This window comes from Mauremys mutica, chromosome 9, assembly GCF_020497125.1.
Source record: "Mauremys mutica isolate MM-2020 ecotype Southern chromosome 9, ASM2049712v1, whole genome shotgun sequence".
Taxonomy (NCBI): Eukaryota; Metazoa; Chordata; order Testudines; family Geoemydidae; genus Mauremys; species Mauremys mutica.
In genome coordinates this window covers 64,898,528-64,917,717 of record NC_059080.1, presented here as the reverse complement: position 1 = coordinate 64,917,717, position 19,190 = coordinate 64,898,528, and the positions used below count along the sequence as shown (strand labels likewise).

Genomic DNA, 19,190 nt, shown 5'->3' with positions numbered 1-19,190 from the left:
TAAATATTGTACTGCATTAAACTCAAATGGGGTTTTATTTATTTATAAATAATCTCAAGATTTCAATTTCAGGGCATGCAGCTGAAAAACCTGTGCATGGGATGAGAGAGTGAGCCACTCTCCCCCACCCCCACTGAAACTGAGCAGTAAGCAGTATATAAGCAAAATTGTCCCATTCTTTGCCTTGCCTGTTAATAGAGGGAAGAAATGCAATAAATTGGGCTGTAGACATCCAATCACTATGGGATTTGGCTGTACTTGCAGAAGGCAGGCACTGAACGATGTGTAAGGAATTTAACACATTTTTCTCTTTAAAAAGAGGCAACCCCAGAAAAAAAGAGAGAAAATGGAACCGAGATAGAATAAGTGAAAGGTGTTCATTTTCAAAGAAACTAATGCCTCCACCAGCCCCACAAAATTAATCAAAAACATTAAAGCCTGCAGGGTGCCTGATCCCAGTCTCACATGGGTATAAATCAGATGTGGCTGCTATAAAATCACTGGAGTTGCTCAGGTATAAAACTGGTTTAAGTTAGATCAGAATTGGGCCTCTGTTTGGTTGTGCTGTTGCATATTATGTGAGGCCCAATGCTGCAAGGTGCATCTCTTGTGAACTGCTAAGCACGTGAGCCTCAATGGGAGCCAAGGGCTTCCAGCAGCTCAAAGAAGATTTTCAGCATCTTCCAGGCTTGTCAGGTCTTTTTGGTGTAATTTATACACTTGAGTCTCCTAATAAATTATCTCTTACTCTCCTGTAATGAAATCTGCTCACCTCATTATGTGCCCTAGGGCTACAGAAGCTATACAGTGAGTACCACTGATAAACAGAAGGGATGGAGGGAAAACAGTTGAAAATGAACCTGTCCTGTGTATCTAACTGCCCTTCAATTACCATGCTGTGCCCATGCATCTTGGGAAAACAGACTCCCTTCAGTGTTGTTGGCAGGCTAAAAATGAGGGGGCTATAGCTCCATTGACTTAAAACCATTGAAAATCTGGTGCAAAAAACTGTGCTACTGAATCAGCTTCAAGCTCTGATGGAATGGTTATGTATTGTCCTCGCACTTCATGTCCAGCTCTCATCTGTACAAATAAATGTAGTGCACAGATTGAGAAAAACATGGAACCTGTGGAGCTGATTCCTCCTGTTTCCATCCAGCAGTAACTTATAAAATAAAACCCATGTCAGGGAAACACTAAGGCTGAAAAGTGAAGCACTCAAGTCAAGAAATAACAGTTACGGTTGCATGCACAATTCTGGCTGTGCCCTGTAGTGCAGAGGTATTATAATACAATCTCTAATTATTTGACTGTATATTATTTCCACAGGATCCTAGCCTCATTCATTGCACATAAATGGTGCATAGTCAATTTTGCCACCTCCTAGGGAAAATGTATTATCCATCAAAATTCATAAAAATAAAAAGCAAACTCTTTCATTCTTAGTTGTAATTAATATATAACTTAGGCTGAATATATGCACTGAATTACAGGGACACCAAAAGAAATTATGGATGTCTAATTGCAGTACAAAAAAAGTCAATCTACTTCTGACATTGATATGATCTTTACTTTTTTCCCTCCCCTTACAAAAATCACTTCTGAAGTTTTTTGTCGGGACCTTTCTTCTGTGAATCCTAAGAGAGTATGTGGTCTATGCCTTTCACAACATATTATGCACACACAGCAGAAGCAAAATAATGTTACAGGACTAAAACAAGTATTTTTTGTTAAATATCCATTGGCTTTCAACCCTCTGTAATGGGAACATCCATGTTATTACCAAATTGTTATATTTCAATTTAGTTGTTCAGTACACCGTGGGTTCTGCTATGTGGACTTGAAAAGGGAGTGAAGCTTTGTACGTAAAATTTTCTACTTCTTCTTTTTTATAAAGACATTTTTAAAATATAAAGAGGAGTGTCCAAGAAGTTTGGCTCCTGGAGAAGAATAGATGCAGATAATCACTAGGGTGGCAGGAACCCAGGAAATCATATGCCACTGGAGAGGGTAACAAGTAATATCAGTACTGCAGGTGATGGGTGCTTAAAGGGTTGTAACTAAAGGAAGGATAGTTATGTTTTAGTATCGGGGGCAGAAGGGGGAGGAGAGAATGAATAATAGTCTTCAGTGGTCCAGTGAGGGACCATATTTAACACCTCAACTACTCCCTTTGACTTCAAATCCTGCTTCAATGAGGGCTGTATGAATAAGAAAAACCTGTTTTGGCACCTTGTCTTAATATACATTACAGAATATAATGACCTGATTTATGCAGGCCAAAAGTGATAAAGAATACATTCTTATTTTTTATGGCCCTTTAGCCTATATTTTCTAGAGTAATTAGGGATTTTAGAGGCCTCAATTTTTTGGATGTACATCCTGAAACATCTTTGAGGGTGGGTGCTCAGCACTCCTGAAAATCAAGCCCCAGTAAGATGTTTTGTGGTGAGCATCCAAAAACAGAGGCACTCAAAATTACTAGTCCCTTTTGAAAATGTAAATGTTTGCAAGTAGTATCTCTAGACATTGTCCAAGTTGAAATCATCTGTCAGAAAGAGGATGAGCCCAGATCATGTACATTACATTAAGTATCACTAATGGTTTAGTGACTGGCAAAAAGGATAAGAAGTTGAACCTCCTGGAGTCAATTTTTGGCTTTGCCACTGACTATATGTGACCTTTGCAGATACTTGCCCATGGTCTGCAGCTCAGTTTATACATCTGTAAAGTGGGTATAGTATTACTATCTTACTGTAATGAAGTGAAGCTAGAGAAAGCTTCACTTTACTTGACTCTGATGAAAGGTGCAATATAAATACAAAATATTAAGCATACATACAAATAAGTTATTGTTTGCCTTAAGGTAAATCCAGACAGTTGCATGGAATGAAATAGACATAGTAGATACCTAGGAGCTGTGTGCCTGTGTGGTGAATGACATTTTTTACTCCAGGGCTGTAACTTGCTCTTAATTGGTGTAGTTTCTCTTACTGCTGGTATTTACCAGGAGTAACTATTTTTTTCAATAATATACAAGTTGCCTGTCTTTTGTGACCTTCATGTAAAGGACCTTCAGGTAAAGTGAGCATGATCCTCAGTATGTGACTGAAGTGCAGAAGGACATATTCCCCTCTTTGTCCTGGCTTTTCTTACTAGGGATAAGTACCTTTGTGGTCATGCGCTCCTACATTCATTAATACCAACCCTGTGCAACCTATCACCTTCTACCTTGCACCTAACACTCTCACTCTGCACTGTGCAGGATTAAGGTCCAAGAATGGCGTCAGCAGGGTGAGATCTTGAACTCCTAGCACAAATCACAGATATTTGTAGAGTGGGCTTTATGAGGTGCATTAATACTATGTAAAGAGTGTTACTGTATAAACAAGTTCAGACTTGGCCTCTTAGGAAGTAATAATCAAAGTATTAACTTGGCAGATTCCTGCAATGAAAATGAAGACATCAGTCTATATTACTTTTTCTTTAAAGGTGCTAAGCACCACAGAGCTGGCTTCTGAGATTTGCACTTTATATTTTCATGTAGAACACAAAATTTTCCTCATGTTTTGGTGATATTTCTAGACTAAAGAAGGCAAAAGACAATGCTGAGATATTTATTTATTGGAAGGATATGTTATTCTGAAGAGTTTACTTTCAGATCTTAGGCTGCATGCTAGCTTCAGTCAAAAATATAAGAGATTTTTTCAGACCTTTTCTTTAAAAACAAAACAAAACATACTGTCTTGTTTCTTTGAAGCTTAAGGCTGTTTATAGAAAGCAGACTGAATACTCCGCAGCAAGCCCCATCTGCCTCTGGCTTTCCCATGCCCATCCGGAGTAACTACCTGGAATTGGAAAAAAATAACACAAATTCAGAGTTAGGAATATTTTAAAATACATACAATTTTCAGGGACTTGGTGTCTCAGGTGTTAAATGATAGAGTAATAGAGTTCTTCAAAATGTGGTATACATTTTCAATGGAGCTCAGGGTCAGATTTTCAAGTACTCAGCTTCCACAATAGAGGGTAGATTTTCAGAACAGCCCAGCTGCCACTTATGGCCAGATCTTCAAAAGAACTCATTTTGAGCGCTTCTGAAAAAATCTAGTCACTTACTTTGCTGCCTAAATGGAAGCTGAGCTCTTTTGAAAATCTGGCCCTTAGGGCAAGTAGGAAGTAAGCAAAAGCCATCATCACCAGATGGCTGCTGTTTGGTATTCTGTGTACAATGTAATGATTTTTAAATGTACTTAGCACCAGCCTTTAAGTGCCAGTAGCAGGTCAGCTAGGGAGAGATTTTTAAAAGCACTTGGGCCCAGTTCCCCAAAGGTATTTAGGCACCTATTGCCTATTGAAGTCAATGGGAGTTAGGTACCCAAATGGCATTTAGGAGCACAAATCCCATTGAAAGTTATTGAGACTTGTGATCCTAAATTCTTGAATGCTTTTGAAAAGTTTCTCCCTAGTTTTTCGTGGACAAGTGTCCAATCACAAAAAACGCTATCAGAACTCAAACAAATTAGTTTCCAAGTTGGCCATCTCATCAGACAGGTTTGAAAATGGACATGGCAATTGAACTTCATCCCTAGAAACAGTCTTGCCAGAACAGGGTGGAGTCACATCTGCAGACTTTCTTACACTACCACTGGCTGCATTGCAGTTGTTCTGTTCACAGAGCAGACTTAATTTTCATTGTTAACCTAGGAACTTTCTCAAGGACTAAAAGAACTTAAACAAGCCACATTTCTAATTAAGGACTGGACTGGGCAATTAAAGCACAGCTGTGATTGGGGGAAATACAGAGTGATCCCGCCCCGTGGTTCCTAATGTGCAGGGGTAGTTAGGCTGACCAGATAGTAAGTGTGAGAAATCGGGATGGGGGTGAGGGGGTAATAGGAGCCTATATAAGAAAAAGTCCCAAGTATCAGGACTGTCCCTATAAAATCGGGACATCTGGTCACCCTAGGGGTAGTATGCAGTCTGTGCCAATCTTCAGGACCTCCAGTGTGCCCAACCCGCCCCAGAGGCTTGAGGTGAGAGAGGAGTGCCTCACCTCTGGGACAATGTGCAGCCCAGAAGGGGTGTCTGAAGGGAGCAGATCCCGTGCTCCTACAGCTTAGACTTAGAAACTGTGATTATCTGTGTCTCTCTGTGGGTATAGAGCCTGGGACAATGTGGCCCTGATATGATATGTATTTGATCAATTCCTTTTGGATAATTGGATATGTCAGAAAATATTGTATTGTTTTGTATAAATAAAACATCTTACATTCTCATGGTGCATTTACATTAAATGTAACTCTTCTGAAGTTTCCATGCAGCTGGTAAAGTAAAATATTCTGATTTTATGCAAAAAGAATGGCAGTAAGTTATTTTTAAAAAGATCTATAAATGTCTGTCAAACATGCTTTTTCATTTTCATTTGCCACGTAACTCTTTGCTTATGTAAATTACAGCAGATGTTAAGCAAATCTGTGTTTCTCTGGAATATTAATACAACTCTGCTGCCTGTGGAAAGAACTGTTTTCAAAAGAAAAATCAATATAGTACTCCAGTGTGTCAGATAAAAAAGAAAATACGGTGCTGAATATGTTAAGTATGGGAAGTAGAGCTGCCCTGGTGGCCCATAGGTAGTGTTATCATTAGCACTCACCTAGTGAATTATCTGAGTGCCATTTCAAAGCTAGACTCTTACTAAATCCAGGTGACTAGGGACTAGAAGCCTTGGAGGGATAAAACTCAGTGTAAAGTGAAACCGGGAAGAGAGAAGTGAGATTGTTCTGCATGGAACCACAGAGTGAAATCCACCCTTTCACAGAGAACTTATGCAAAGGGCTATGTATTGAAGTCCCACATACACCCTTTATTGGGACTCAAATGGTACATAGAGCCTTTTACTGGCTCTCTGCACTGGGATGATTTGCTCTTGTATGTATAATGATTCCAAGTGGAAAAATAAATGGACTGAATATATGTTTTTGGACAAGATTTAGAACACAGAAGTGACATCGGTGTGTGATGCTGGGTGCTCAGCACTTGTGATAATTAGGTGTTTATTTTTGAAAATCTTGCTTTTGTTTAATTTTTTTTCTTTAAAACCATAATAAGAGAGGCATTTGACAAGGGTGCTGAGGGACATTCTGAAACTTCCTCTCCCACTCCAGGTCTCTCTAATTCTCTTTGGCATGGTCTACACTATGATTTTAGGTCGAATTTAGCAGCGTTACCTCGATTTAAGCCTGGACCCGTCCACACGACGAAGCCCTTTTTTCGACTTAAAGGGCTCTTTAAATCGATTTCTTTACTCCACCTCTGACGAGGCGATTAGCGCTGAAATCGGCCTTGCTGGGTCGAATTTGGGGTACCGTGGATACAATTCGACGGTATTGGCCTCCAGGAGCTAGCCATGAGTGCTCCATTGTGACCGCTCTGGACAGCGCTCTCAACTCAGATGCACTGGCCAGGTAGATAGGAAAAGGCCCGTGAACTTTTGAATCTCATTTCCTGTTTGGCCAGCGTGACAAGATGCAGGTGAGTCTAGATCTCATCAGATCTTGTCAGCAGAGGTGACCGTAATGGAGTCCCAGGATCACAAAAGAGCTCCAGCATGGACCGAACGGGAGGTACGGGATCTGCTCGCTATATGGGGAGACGAATCCATGCTAGCCAAACTCCATTCCAATAAATGAAATGCCAAAACATTAGAAAAAGTCTCAAAGGACATGAAGGACACAGGCCATAACAGCAATGCACAGCAGTGCCGCATGAAAATTAAGGAGCTAAGGCAAGCCGAGCCTACATAAAAAACAGAGAGGCAAATGGTCACTCTGGATCAGAGCCCTGAACATGCCGCTTCTATGATGAGCTGCATGCCATGCTAGGGAGTGCAGCCACCACTTCCCCAGCCCTGTGCTTTGACTCCGTCAGTGGAGAATCACGCAACAGGGAAGCGGGTTTTGGGGATGAGGAAGATAGCTCACAGCAAGGAAGCAGAGAAACCGGTTTCCCCAACAGCCAAGATATGTTTTTCAACCTGGACTGGGAGCCAGTAACCCCCAAACCTGCCCAAGGCATGCTCCCGGACCCTGAAGGCAGAGAAGGGACCTCTGGTGAGTGTACCTTTGTAAATATTACACATGGTTTAAAAGCAAGCGTGTTTAATGATTAATTTGCCCTGGCATTCGCAGCCAGTACAGCTACTGGACAAGTCTGTTAATGTGTCCTCCAGGGACATCTCCATAAAGCTCTCCTGGATGTATTCCCAAAGACTTTGCAAAAGGTTTCTGGGGAGGGCGGCCTTGTTCCGTCCGCCATGGTAGGACACTTTACCATGCCAGGCCAGTAGCATGTAGTTGGGAATCATTGCATAACAAAGCATGGCAGCATATGGTCCAGGTGTTTGCTGGCATTCAAACAACATCAGTTCTTTATCTTGCTGTGTTATCCTCAGGATAGTGATATCATTCATGGTCGCCTGGTTGAAATAGGGTGCTTTTATTAAGGGGACATTCAGAGGTGCCCGTTCCTGCTCAGCTTTTTGGCTGTGGCTGAACAGAAATGTTCCCCGCTGTTAGCCACATGGGGGGGGGAGGGGTGAAGCGTGAGTGCTCTCTCTCACAAAACCAGCAGGCCCTCAATACAAGAGGCAAAATGTGACCTTGTTAAAAAAAAAATACGTGCTGTGTAATGTGAACAGCAAGGTTTAACATGAAAGAGTTTTTCTCTAAAATGCGTGGGGAGGGATAGCTCAGTGGTTTGAGCATTGGTCTGCTAAACCCAGGGTTGTGAGTTCAATCCTTGAGGGGGCCACTTAGGGATCTGGGGCAAAAATTGGTCCTGCTAGTGAAGGCGGGGGGCTGGACTCGATGACCTTTCAAGGTCCCTTCCAGTTCTAGGAGATTGGTATATCTCCAGCTATAAATTACTACTCTCCCTTTTCCTCCACCAGCTACAAATGTTTCTCCTTCACAGAGGCTAGTGAAGATTAGAAGGTGTAAAAAATGCACTTGTGATGAAATGTTCTTTGAGCTCCTGCTGTCCTCCCACACTGACAGAGCACAGCAGACTGCATGGAGGGAGACAATGTCAGAGTGCAGGAAAGCACAATATGAACGCGAGAAGACGTGGCAGGCTGAAGAGAGTAAGTGGTGTCAGCTTGCTGACAGAAGGCAAGTCGATGCTCAGGCTGCTGGAAGATCAAACTCATATGCTCCAGCTTATGGTTGAGCTGCAGGAAAGGCAGCAGGAGCACAGACCACAGCTACAGCCTCTGTGTAACCAACAGCCCTCCTCCCCAAGTTCCATAGCCTCCTCACCCAGACGCCAAAGAACGCGGTGGGGGGGCCTCCAGCCACCCAGCATTCCCCCTAGAGGATTGTCCATGCAACAGAAGGCTGGCCTTCAATAAGTTTAGAGTTTTAAAGTGCAGTGTGGCCTTGTCCTTCCCTCCTCCCCAACCCCACCCGGTGCTTCCCTCTTCCCCCACCCTTCCCAGATTACCTTGGCAGTTATCCCCCTATTTGTGTGATGAATTAATAAAGAATGCATGAATGTGAAGCAACAATGACTTTATTGCCTCTGCAAGCAGTGATCAAAGTGGGGAGGGGAGGGTGGCTAGCTTATAGGGAAGTAGAGTGAACCAAGGGCGGGGGGGGGTGCATCAAGGAGAAACATACAGAACTTTCACACCGTAGCCTGGCCAGTCATGAAACTGGTTTTCAAAGCTTCTCTGATGCGCACCGCGCCCTCCTGTACTCTTCTAACCTCCCTGGTGTCTGGCTGCGCATAATCAGTGGCCAGGCGATTTGCCTCAACCTCCCACCCTGCCATAAATGTCTCCCCCTTACTCTCACAGATATTGTGGAGCGCACAGCAAGCAGTAATAACAATGGGAATATTGGTTTCGCTGAGGTCTATCCGAATCAGTAAACTGCACCAGCGAGCTTTTAAATGTCCAAATGAACATTCTACCACCATTCTGCACTTGCTCAGCCTATAGTTGAACAGCTCCTGACTACTGTCCAAGCTGCCTGTGTATGGCTTCATGAGCCATGGCATTAAGCGGTAGGCTGGGTCCCCAAGGACAACTATAGGAATTTCAACATCCCCAACATTTATTTTCTGGTCTGGAAAGTAAGTCCCTTCCTGCAGCTTTTGAAACAGACCAGAGTTCCTGAAGATGTGAGCGTCATCTACCTTTCCTGGCCATCCCACGTCGATGTTGGTGAAACATCACTTGTGATCCACCAGTGCTTGCAGCACCATTGAAAAGTACCCCTTTTGGTTTATGTACTCACTGGGTTGGTGCTCTGGTGCCAAGATAGGGATATGGGTTCCGTCTATTGCACCACCACAGTTAGGGAATCCCATTGCAGCAAAGCCATCCACTATGACCTGCACGTTTCCCAGAGTCACTACCCTAGATATCAGCAGCTCTTTGATTGCATTGGCTACTTGGATCACAGCAGCCCCCACAGTAGATTTTCCCACTCCAAATTGATGCCCGACTGACCAGTAGCTGTCTGGCGTTGCAAGCTTCCACAGGGCTATCACCACTCGCTTCTCAACTGTGAGGGCTGCTCTCATCTTGGTATTCTTGCACTTCAGGGCAGGGGAAAGCAAGTCACAAAGTTCCATGAAAGAGCCCTTACACATGCGAAAATTTCGCAGCTCCTGGGAATTGTCCCAGACCTGCAACATTATACGGTCCCACCAGTCTGTGCTTGTTTCCCAGGCCCAGAATCGGCATTCCACAGCATGAACCTGCCCCAATAACACTATGATGTCCACATTGCCGGGGCCCATACTTTGCGAAAAGTCTATGTCCATGTTTATGTCCTCATCACTCTCGTCACCACAGTACTGTCGCCTCCTTGCCTGGATTTGCTTTGGCAGGTTCTGGTTCTGCATTTACTCCAGGATAATGCGCGTGGTGTTTACAGTGCTCGTAATTGCTGCGGTGATCTGAGCGGGCTCCATGATCCCAGTGCTATGGCATCTGGGCTGAAAAAAGGCATGAAACGATTGTCTGCTCTGACAGATGGAGGGGCGACTGACGACATGGCTTACAGGGAATTAAAGTCCATAAAGGGGGTGGCTTTGCATCAAGGAGAAACACAAACAACTGTCACACAGAATGGCCCCCTCAAGGATCGAACTCAAAACCCTGGGTTTAGCAGGCCGTTGATTTCATGGAGGGAGGAAGCAAATGAATACAAAACAAATTGGGTCTATTTCTTGTTTTAATCCACTTCATCTATCTTTTACATCTTTAGGGTTGCAGCAGATGGTGCAGTTCAACTGCTAGCCATTGTCATATCCTGGTTGCTCGGCAGAAGACAGGAATGACCTGGCTGACTCACTCCCATGTCTGCCCAGGCACCCCTGACTGACCTCACTGAGGTCGGTTAAAAGAGCACCCAGGAATACGATGACAACGGCTACCAGTCGTAACACACCATCTGCTGCCAAAAGGCAATGAGCTGCTGCTGTGTAGCAATGCAGTCCCATGTCTGCCAGCACCCAGGAGACTTACAGTGACGGTCAGCTGTGCGGGCTCCATGCTCACCGTGGTATGGCATCTGCACAGGTAACCCAGGAAAAAAGGTGCAAAATGATTGTCTGCTGTTGCTTTCACGGAAGGAAGGAGGGGGTCCTGACTACATGTACCCAGAATCACCTGCGGCACTGTTTTTGCCCCATCAAGCATTGGGATCTCAACCCAGAATTCCAATGGGTGGCGGAGACTGCAGGAACTGTGGGGTAGCTACCTACAGTGCAATGCTCCGGAAGTCGATGCTAGCCTCAGTACTGTGGACACAGTCCACCAACTTAATGCACTTAGAGCATTTTATGTGGGCACACACACAGTCGACTGTATAAAAACAATTTCTGAAAAAACGACTTCTATAAATTCGCCCTAATTTCGTAGTCTAGACATACCTTTTGATTGTAAATGCTTTGAGGACAAGGACACTATCTCTCTGTGTGGCCATACAGCATGTAGGACACTGGGCCCCTAGCACTGTGATAATTTAATGAATGGAATGAAGGTTGTAACCATGATGCAGCTCTACTGTTGGGAAAGACAGAAACACTCTAATGATAGCAAATTTGGATGGGAAAAAATAATCTGTGAAGACACTCAGTACCTCTCAGGATTGTGGGCTAGTATGCTGAATCACTTGCCTGAGACAGCACCAGATGACATGTATTCTTGTTCATGTGTAGAGACAAAGAAAAATTGGAACTGCATATAGAAGGATGGAAAGGCAAAGTAACTACAGAAAGAGGGACAGATATTCTACTGTACCTTACAAATGTCACTCCATTGACCTGGACCATTTATATTGATGGCACGAACTTTAAAGAGATATTCTGTGTTGGGATCCAGATTATGTATCTCAAGGTTCTGATGCTTTATCCCATGCATTTCTCCAGCTAATTGTGTTTGGACAACGTTATCAGGACTAACAGAAACAACTTCATAGAACTCTACATTAAAGAAATCCACATCTTCTGTGGGACATGTCCAGTAAATCTGTGGAGAAAAAAGATCTACATTATCCAACTATATGTTTTTGTTTTATTTTCTTACATTTTCATTTAAATTTTTTTGGAAACAGGCCACTATGTTTTTTTCTCTTCGTTGTTACTGCTATTTCTGCATTTAAAAATTAAAACATGCCTAACAAAGCATGTAATAAGTGAAAGGCAATGACAATTGGGATCACATTTTGAAAAATGGTAAGTACCTTCTGGGATGTTCAGAGCACACTCATCTCTCACACTGAAATTGATGTCTGGTGTAAGCATTTAGCACTTTCTATGACTTATTTGGCATCTCATCTAACTAGGCTTCTAATAGGCGCTGAGAGCCAATTAATATATCAAACGTAAAAACATAAAATAAAACACTTTTTTAAAAAACAACTCAAATAGGACCCAGTTCTGAGATATGCTGAGCAAAAAATTACTTGATTTTGTATGAGCCACAACATACAATGCCCTATTATGCCAACACTGAGTGTTAAAATACATCTACTTCCTTTGTACTGGAACTTTCATATAGTAAATTCTCATAATGGCCCTATTGACTACAATGGGTTCAATGTCTTATTTATTATCTCACAATGAACTTTATCAGCATTACTCATTCACAAAATAAATGTTTTAAGCTATATTAAAAGGAAAACCAATTTGGCTAAACCAGGACCTAGTCTACATACATTTTTTTTATATTTATAAGTCTTACTTTGGCCGCCCTTGGATATACAAGCATCTGGTAGATAATAACTAGGCCTGGAACCATAGATGATCCATTGTCAAATGATTCTGGATTGTGACTGATACTGTAGCTTTGATGGTTTCTTTCTTTTCTTGAAACTTGAGTAGATGCATCCCAAAATGCAAACATTTCATTATGCTCTTTACGATGAGGGGGAGGTGTGGAATTTGGTCTTCCACACATTTCTTTCCTCATCACACTTGATTCATACTGTGAATTTAAGGTTGATAAAGATGGACTTCGGAGCACAGTTAGATGTTTTTCTACATGGGTACTGGAAATTTTCCTTGGAACCATTATGTCTGAATTACAGGGATAAGGAGCTTTGTTTGCTTTATCAGCGGATTGCTTCATTCTAACGGGTGATTGGAAAAGGTCATGCAAGTTGGCTGAAAGCTCTTCAAAATTGAGTTTAAGGTTCTGAATAGGGTCTTCTCTGAGTCGTGCGCTGGGCTGATAAATATTATTAATTGCATCTTCTATTTCTTTTACCAAAAAGTTTGCAGACTGCAGAAATGCAATCTGGTTTTCCTCCTTCAAAGCCTCCTTAGAATATTGAATAAGGCTATCCATTTGAGAGATTTTTATGGATGTGTGTGCCACATACTCTATAATTCCCTTCTCTTTTTTTAGTTCAATGTTCTCAAGCAATTCCATCATCTGCTTCTCTTGTTCACGGAGAATGTTCCGTAATTTGAGGAATCCATTTCTGATCTCCTTCCTTTTAGTTTCTTTGTAGGTCTTAAAATTGTTCTTTAGCAAAAGGATTTCCATTAGGTCATTATCGACCCCATATCGGACTGTAAAACAAAATCAAGCCAATAATTTCAACATCACATTGAAATGTTGTGTAGCAGTTAGCTGGCCTAGTATAGCATAGAGGGCCTTCAGGACTGGTAGAATATAAGACAAGGAATCAGAATTCTGATGCTCTACTCAGTTGTGCCACTGCTTGCTAAGTGTCCTTGTAGTAATTATTAATTACTTTTCAAATCTGAATGGATAAAGTTAGGAACCTTAATAGACGTGACCTAATTTTGAGAGGTGCCAGAGCTCAGCACTTCTGAAAATTAGGTGGCCACTTCTTTAGATGACAAAGTGGGGATTTAGATGCATAAATTTACATATCCAAATTCAAAAAAATTGGCCTCATCCTCTTAGTGCCTCAATTTGGTCTTCTGTAAAATAGATCTGATAATGCTTATGTACCTCACATGGGATATTTTCAAGTTTAATTTATGAGTGATCAGAAAACCCAGAGTAATCTTTGTGAAATTTATCATGTTAATGCAAAGTATTACTTATTATGAAAACTATACTAGCAAATAGCAGCAATTATTTGACTTTCTTGTTTTGTTTTTTATTCTGTTCCTCTGTCTTTTCAAAGGTTGTTATAGGGATTTAGCCATGCGACTCCTATTTAATTTAGAATCTGGTGCCAAGGTAATATCCTGATTTAAAAGTTTATACACACAAATTCCCTTGTAAGCAGGAGGGAAAAGGGGAGGGGCAGGATTCTGGGAGGGGTCGGATGAAGGAAAGAGTAACTAGGAGGAAGAGGCATACAGTATCTGCTCTTGAAGTGGGAAGCACTGGGTAGGCAAAGGAAAGGGGTGAATGGAGGGGAATGTCAGAGATGCAGGGTACCTGATGAGGGGTGCTGAGGCTAATGAGGTGGATGGAAGGTGATGCAAGAAAATGTGGGGAGGTGGGAAATCCATAAATTCTTATTTCTTTTAAACTGTAAGCGTCAATTTCTGGCCCATACTATAAGCCCTTTGTGGTACTTTGGCAGTGTAAAGTGACTGTAAAAATGCCACAACTGTACAGCTGAAGAGTCCCCCCGTTGAGGGAATATCTGACTTAGTTGTCTCTAGACCACTCCACATCTCGGGGAGAGAGCTCAGCCATAGTACTGTGGAATTCCAGACTGGTAAAGCACCCAGGCATGACTTGCTAATGATTGCAGCAGTGAAGCCTTGTATTGATAGATTTCATATCTGTCACAGCACAACCTTGCAGTGGCTGTCATGTGTTAATGTGCTTTAAACTTGTGTAGATAGATAGATAGGAAATTTGCAAAGGACTTCATTAAAATAGCTGTTGTTGAAAGTGTGTTTCAGGGGAGTCCAGCTGAAACAATATTACTCCTTCTATACAAAAATCACACAGCCAGTTAAACAGCGGAGTTTTTAAAAACAGTGCAAACAAGCAGAAAAGCTGAAATAGGAACCTTTTTTAAACTTGGCAATAGCACTGAAGAGTGAAGCAGCCTCATTTGAACATGCCACCGGCAAGGGTAGTGTCTCATGATCATTGTGCAGTGAGTCACTGCAGAACTCACAGATTAGCTCGTGGTCATCTAGACAGTATTTAGAAAGGTTTGAGTTGGGATGGAGTAAACAACAGCATTCTCCTTGATCTTCTCGATAGGCTTTGGTAAATATGTGGTCTTGAGTGGTGATCTCACTGTGATATAACCTTAAACACTCGTTACAAAAATTCAGCCGGCATGTGAGACATCTCTTGGACGCCTTCCTTGTCTTCTCTTTGCAAACTTGACAATAGATTGGTGCTTGGGTTCTGTCAAATCTCCACCTCAGAAAGCCATGTGTGCGCATGTATCTCCTAGCCAGTTTAGCTCTCAGGTAATTCATCCTCAACTGAATTTTATTAGTGTATGGGAGGCAGTGTGCTTTGACACACACTGGGCATACGATGATGAAGAAAGTTTCAGTTACTTCAGCCTGGGCTTTGCTTTTACTTATGCACTTCTCACAAATGCAGTGGTTGCATGGCAGCATAAATGGGTAGAGATACAGTTGTTTACACAATGGACAAATGAGTTGGTCACGAAAAGCATGTCCTGATGCATCCCTGTCCAGTGTAATGATTGATGTGTCACTTTTACTTCCAAAGCTTGGCAAGGCAACTTTTGAACTGAAAACAAAAAAAAATTGGATACTCAGTAAGAAACAGATTCTAATGTACACAATTCTGCTGTACAACTGCATCAATTTTTATTTCAAGAAACAGGTTATGACTGTGCTTTGTTCTGCCAGCATTGCACACAAGTGAGTGTTTCTGTTCACGGTAGTGGTTGCACATTTACTACAGGTACAATGCATCTGAAGCTGCCTGTTTTATTTTTCAAGATGTTCATTTCCCCACCACCACCACAAGCGTTGCAGCTATTACACAAATGTCACCATCAAGCACTTATTTTTTGTTCCATCTCTTTTTCTTGTTTATATGCTTTGCCTGTTAAAATTACTGTGAGTTATGATTCATGTGAATAGTAAAATAAACAGGTATCTTAACCACTGTATCTAACTATCCCTTGCCTTACAAGGGGAATCAAAATCCACCTTATAATGGAACCTTATTGCCATCTCAAGGATCTTTGTGGACAAAAGTTTAAAAAGTGGCTGGTGATTCTGGGTGTCTCCATTTTTGCAGTGCCCTGCCTGGGATGCCTTAAAGGGGCCTGATTTTCAGAAAGTGCTCTGTAAATCTCTCTGCTTTGTAAGTGCTTTTGAAAATCTTGGTCAACTGTCTCTCCATGATAATTCCAATGAAGATAACATAAGCTCATGTGGTTAACATAGTCACCAGAAACATGAGATAAAATTACTGCCTCATCATTCAATTTTTGCCGTAAATCTGGTTGGGTTGCAGCCTTGGACAGTCTTGTACGCACTCCCTGCTTCCATAATACTGCCTTCACCACTACGTTTCTTTGCTCCACTCTTGTTGCTGCTGTTTTCAATCCCATATCTTCCCACACACACACATACTCCAAAACTGCTGCTCCTCCCACCTCGGCTGTTGCCCATCCCCTCCCCCGTATATGTGTGTAATATCATAAACTAAATAGATTCTTCCCAGTGCTGCCCTTGTTCCACCCACTTGCCTCCCCCACTTTCAGAGCCAGAGTTACATATTTTAAAGGCAAGAATCACTTATGGGTCATGTATCTCTGGAGATCAACCGGTTCTTCTCCACTCACAGTCTAAATCTTTATCATCACTACCACTACTTTGGTCTGGCTAGTTTCTTAGAGCCCCAGGCATACCATTGCAGTCATTTCTTTTCACTGTCTGCTCTTCAATTTAATCTATGTTTAGTACTGAAGTTTTTCCATCCCTCCCCCTCACACACCAAGATCATTTTCATCCCATCTTTCTACTCTTTTCAGAACATTTTTTGCAGTTGACTTTCAGTTTCCTCTACTCCCCTACCCTGACCACCATTTTCCATTTGTCGGTATTTTTCTCTTACATCTCACTTCACATTTCTCTTTATCAGACATGTGTCTCTTCTTATTGTACACTCCTCTTTCTTTCCTTTTCTCAGGCTTTTACTCAATTAGAGCCGGTGGGAATTTTTCAGTTAAACATTTTTTCACTAAAAAAAAAATGTCAATTTGTCAAAACCAAAACTGTTCACAAATCAATGAATTTCCTGACTTGAAAAAATGTCAAGAAAAAAGCTTTTAAATTGTCAAAATATTTCATTTTTATATTTTCTAAATGAAAAATTCCAGTTTCCTGGTTCAAAATAACTTTGTTATGAAATTTATGTTTAATGAGGGTTAAAAAAAAAGAAAAGAAAAGAAAAAGTCAACAGTAAAATGGAGCATTTTGAAATTATTGAAACAAAACATTTCAGTTGACCCAAACTGAAATAAATCTTCAGGGTCTGGGTTTTGTTTTGGGATTCACAAACATTTTTTAGATTGTTTTTTCTTTTTTAATTTTCCTCTTGATTCAGGCAGAGAAAAATTTTCCTGGACGGGAAGACTGCCCTCCCACTACCTCAGCTCTACTTTCCATGCCCAGCTTGGGCACACTGAGAATAAGTGACAATTTTTGATTTGCCAAAAATAAAAATAAAAAATAGCAGCATATCCATTGGAATGCAATATGTAAAAAAAAGAATCAAAGAATCATTCTTTGAATGCACTTACTGACGTCTCCTTGTGGCTCTGGGAAGGTATGATGCATAGATGGTATTCCTGCAGCATCTGCTCTCATAATACTGACAGCTGTTGTTCTCATCAGTGGCACAGCAACAGCATTTGCAGTCTGGGTCATTTGAACAGGAACAGCAGCACCAACGGCAATTTGGGTTTTCTGAACATGAGCAGTGACAACATTGGCAAGCTCTGCCTTCTGCATATGGGCAGGGGAAACAGTTGCAATTCCGCTCCTGAGTAAAAAGGAAACGCCAACACGAACAACATTCTTCATCAGTCCTTTCCAGTGGTGGGCAGCAATGGCAGCCCGGGCAACATGGCCAGCTTAGGCATAAAGTATTGGCCATCGCTCCACAAGACACTCAGAAGAAGGTTCACTGATCCTTTGAACCTAACCTCACTTTACACAGGAGCACTTCTAAAAAACATGAGACCAGTTTGATGACTCAGGCTTTGTGTTGGGATAAATGGTTCTCATTCCAGTTAGGAATAATGATGTCACAAGGAGCTATTTAACTAAGGACAATCATTTGCATATGTAAGTGATGTGCTGATTACATCATGTACATGTCACAATTACTAAGATCTACCTTTGCTATTACTTGTATTGGCACCCAATACAACTGTATCTGAGCTTGCAGAAGTTACATCTTCTCCCATCAACCAATGTCACTTTAGAGAATTTTCTGTTGGAAATTCATGTGTGTTGAAAATTTGGGAGCTGCATGAAATAAATAGAATACAATATAAAATAAACACAAGTAATATTGCACTGGTGTATCATTCATGCCCATATTTAGAGTCAGCAAAAGCCTATATTTTGAAATAATTTGCCTCAGCATTTTTAAGGTACTGCAGGAACATAGGGTGTCTTGCTGCACAATGTAGCTCCAGCTTCCAACAGAGAACATGAGGATTTTCCACCTACCTTCTGAAAGGTGAGAGAGAGAGAGAGAGAGAGAGGCATTTTCTGAAGGCTTGTCTTTTTCAGGGCAGACGACCAGCCATTCTACCCGCACCCCACTCTCCAGAAATAAGGCAGGGTCTGGTCCTGTTTAACTTCCTTCTCTTCCAGTTTCTTCCTATCACTTTGGATGGTGATATAAAGGCTTTAGAAACAGCAGAGGGGGATTCCATACACTTTTCCAGAGGGGATAATTTCAGCATCTGCCCTTTATATCTGCATGATACCCAGTCATTTCAGTGCCTCATATTGACAATTAGTATTCCTTTGCCATCTATCGAGGAAAAATCCCACAAACTGTCTGATACCAAAAAGCAAGGGCAATGTGGTCCAGCCTATTAAAAAGTTTGATACAACAAAGCAAGGTGCTTTGGAACCAGCCAGCTTCAGTTATTACAATTTATTGCTTGCATTAAAGGCATCATCTAGAGGCCACATCAATATGGGGCCCCATTATGCTGGGTGCTGTACATATACAAAACAAGAGACCCTGAAGACCTTACAGACTAAATAGAAAACCAGACAAAGGGTGGGAGAAAGGTAAAATACTGATATCTCCATTTTACAGATGGGGAATAGCAGGATTTTCAGAGTGATTAAGTGTTTTATCCAAGTTCATGCAGGAAGTCTGTGGCAGAGCAGTAAATGAACCTAGGTCTCCTAAGTGCTGGCCCTGTGCCCTCACCACAAGGCCATTCTGTTGTAGAAAACTTTTCCTTGCAAACTTTACAAAGCTGATGATTTTTTATCATGGTTCCCATCCTGAAATTTGGTTTCTTCTTTAGCTAGCCTTCCCCAAGCTCCTGGAAGGATTCTGCTACCGCAGACAGACCCCGGGGAAGGTCTTCAGTTCTGCTCTACATGATGACCATGAAAGCTGGCATAACTCATATCCATTGAGGCTGCAGAAATTTTGTGATTTCACACAAATATTTAACAGATTGATCTACATATTTAAT

At 41.7% G+C, this 19,190-nt stretch overlaps 1 protein-coding gene across 2 annotated transcripts; it reads right to left on the bottom strand.

Moving 5' to 3' along the window:
- Positions 1–3,614: 3,614 nt before the first annotated feature.
- On the bottom strand, positions 3,615–17,739 carry TRIM42 (tripartite motif containing 42). 2 transcript variants are annotated; one of them, XM_045029052.1, is made up of 5 exons: positions 17,259–17,739; positions 14,523–15,229; positions 12,257–13,089; positions 11,315–11,542; positions 3,615–3,848 (listed from the first exon to the last, which is right to left on the bottom strand). In XM_045029052.1, the coding sequence occupies exons 1-5, from the start codon at positions 17,612–17,614 to the stop codon at positions 3,762–3,764; spliced, it is 2,211 nt and encodes a 736-aa protein (XP_044884987.1). In that variant the 5' UTR covers positions 17,615–17,739; the 3' UTR covers positions 3,615–3,761. The 2 variants fall into 2 exon arrangements, with proteins under 2 accessions (XP_044884987.1, XP_044884988.1); XM_045029053.1 differs by having other exon boundaries at positions 14,634–15,229.
- Positions 17,740–19,190: the final 1,451 nt, after the last annotated feature.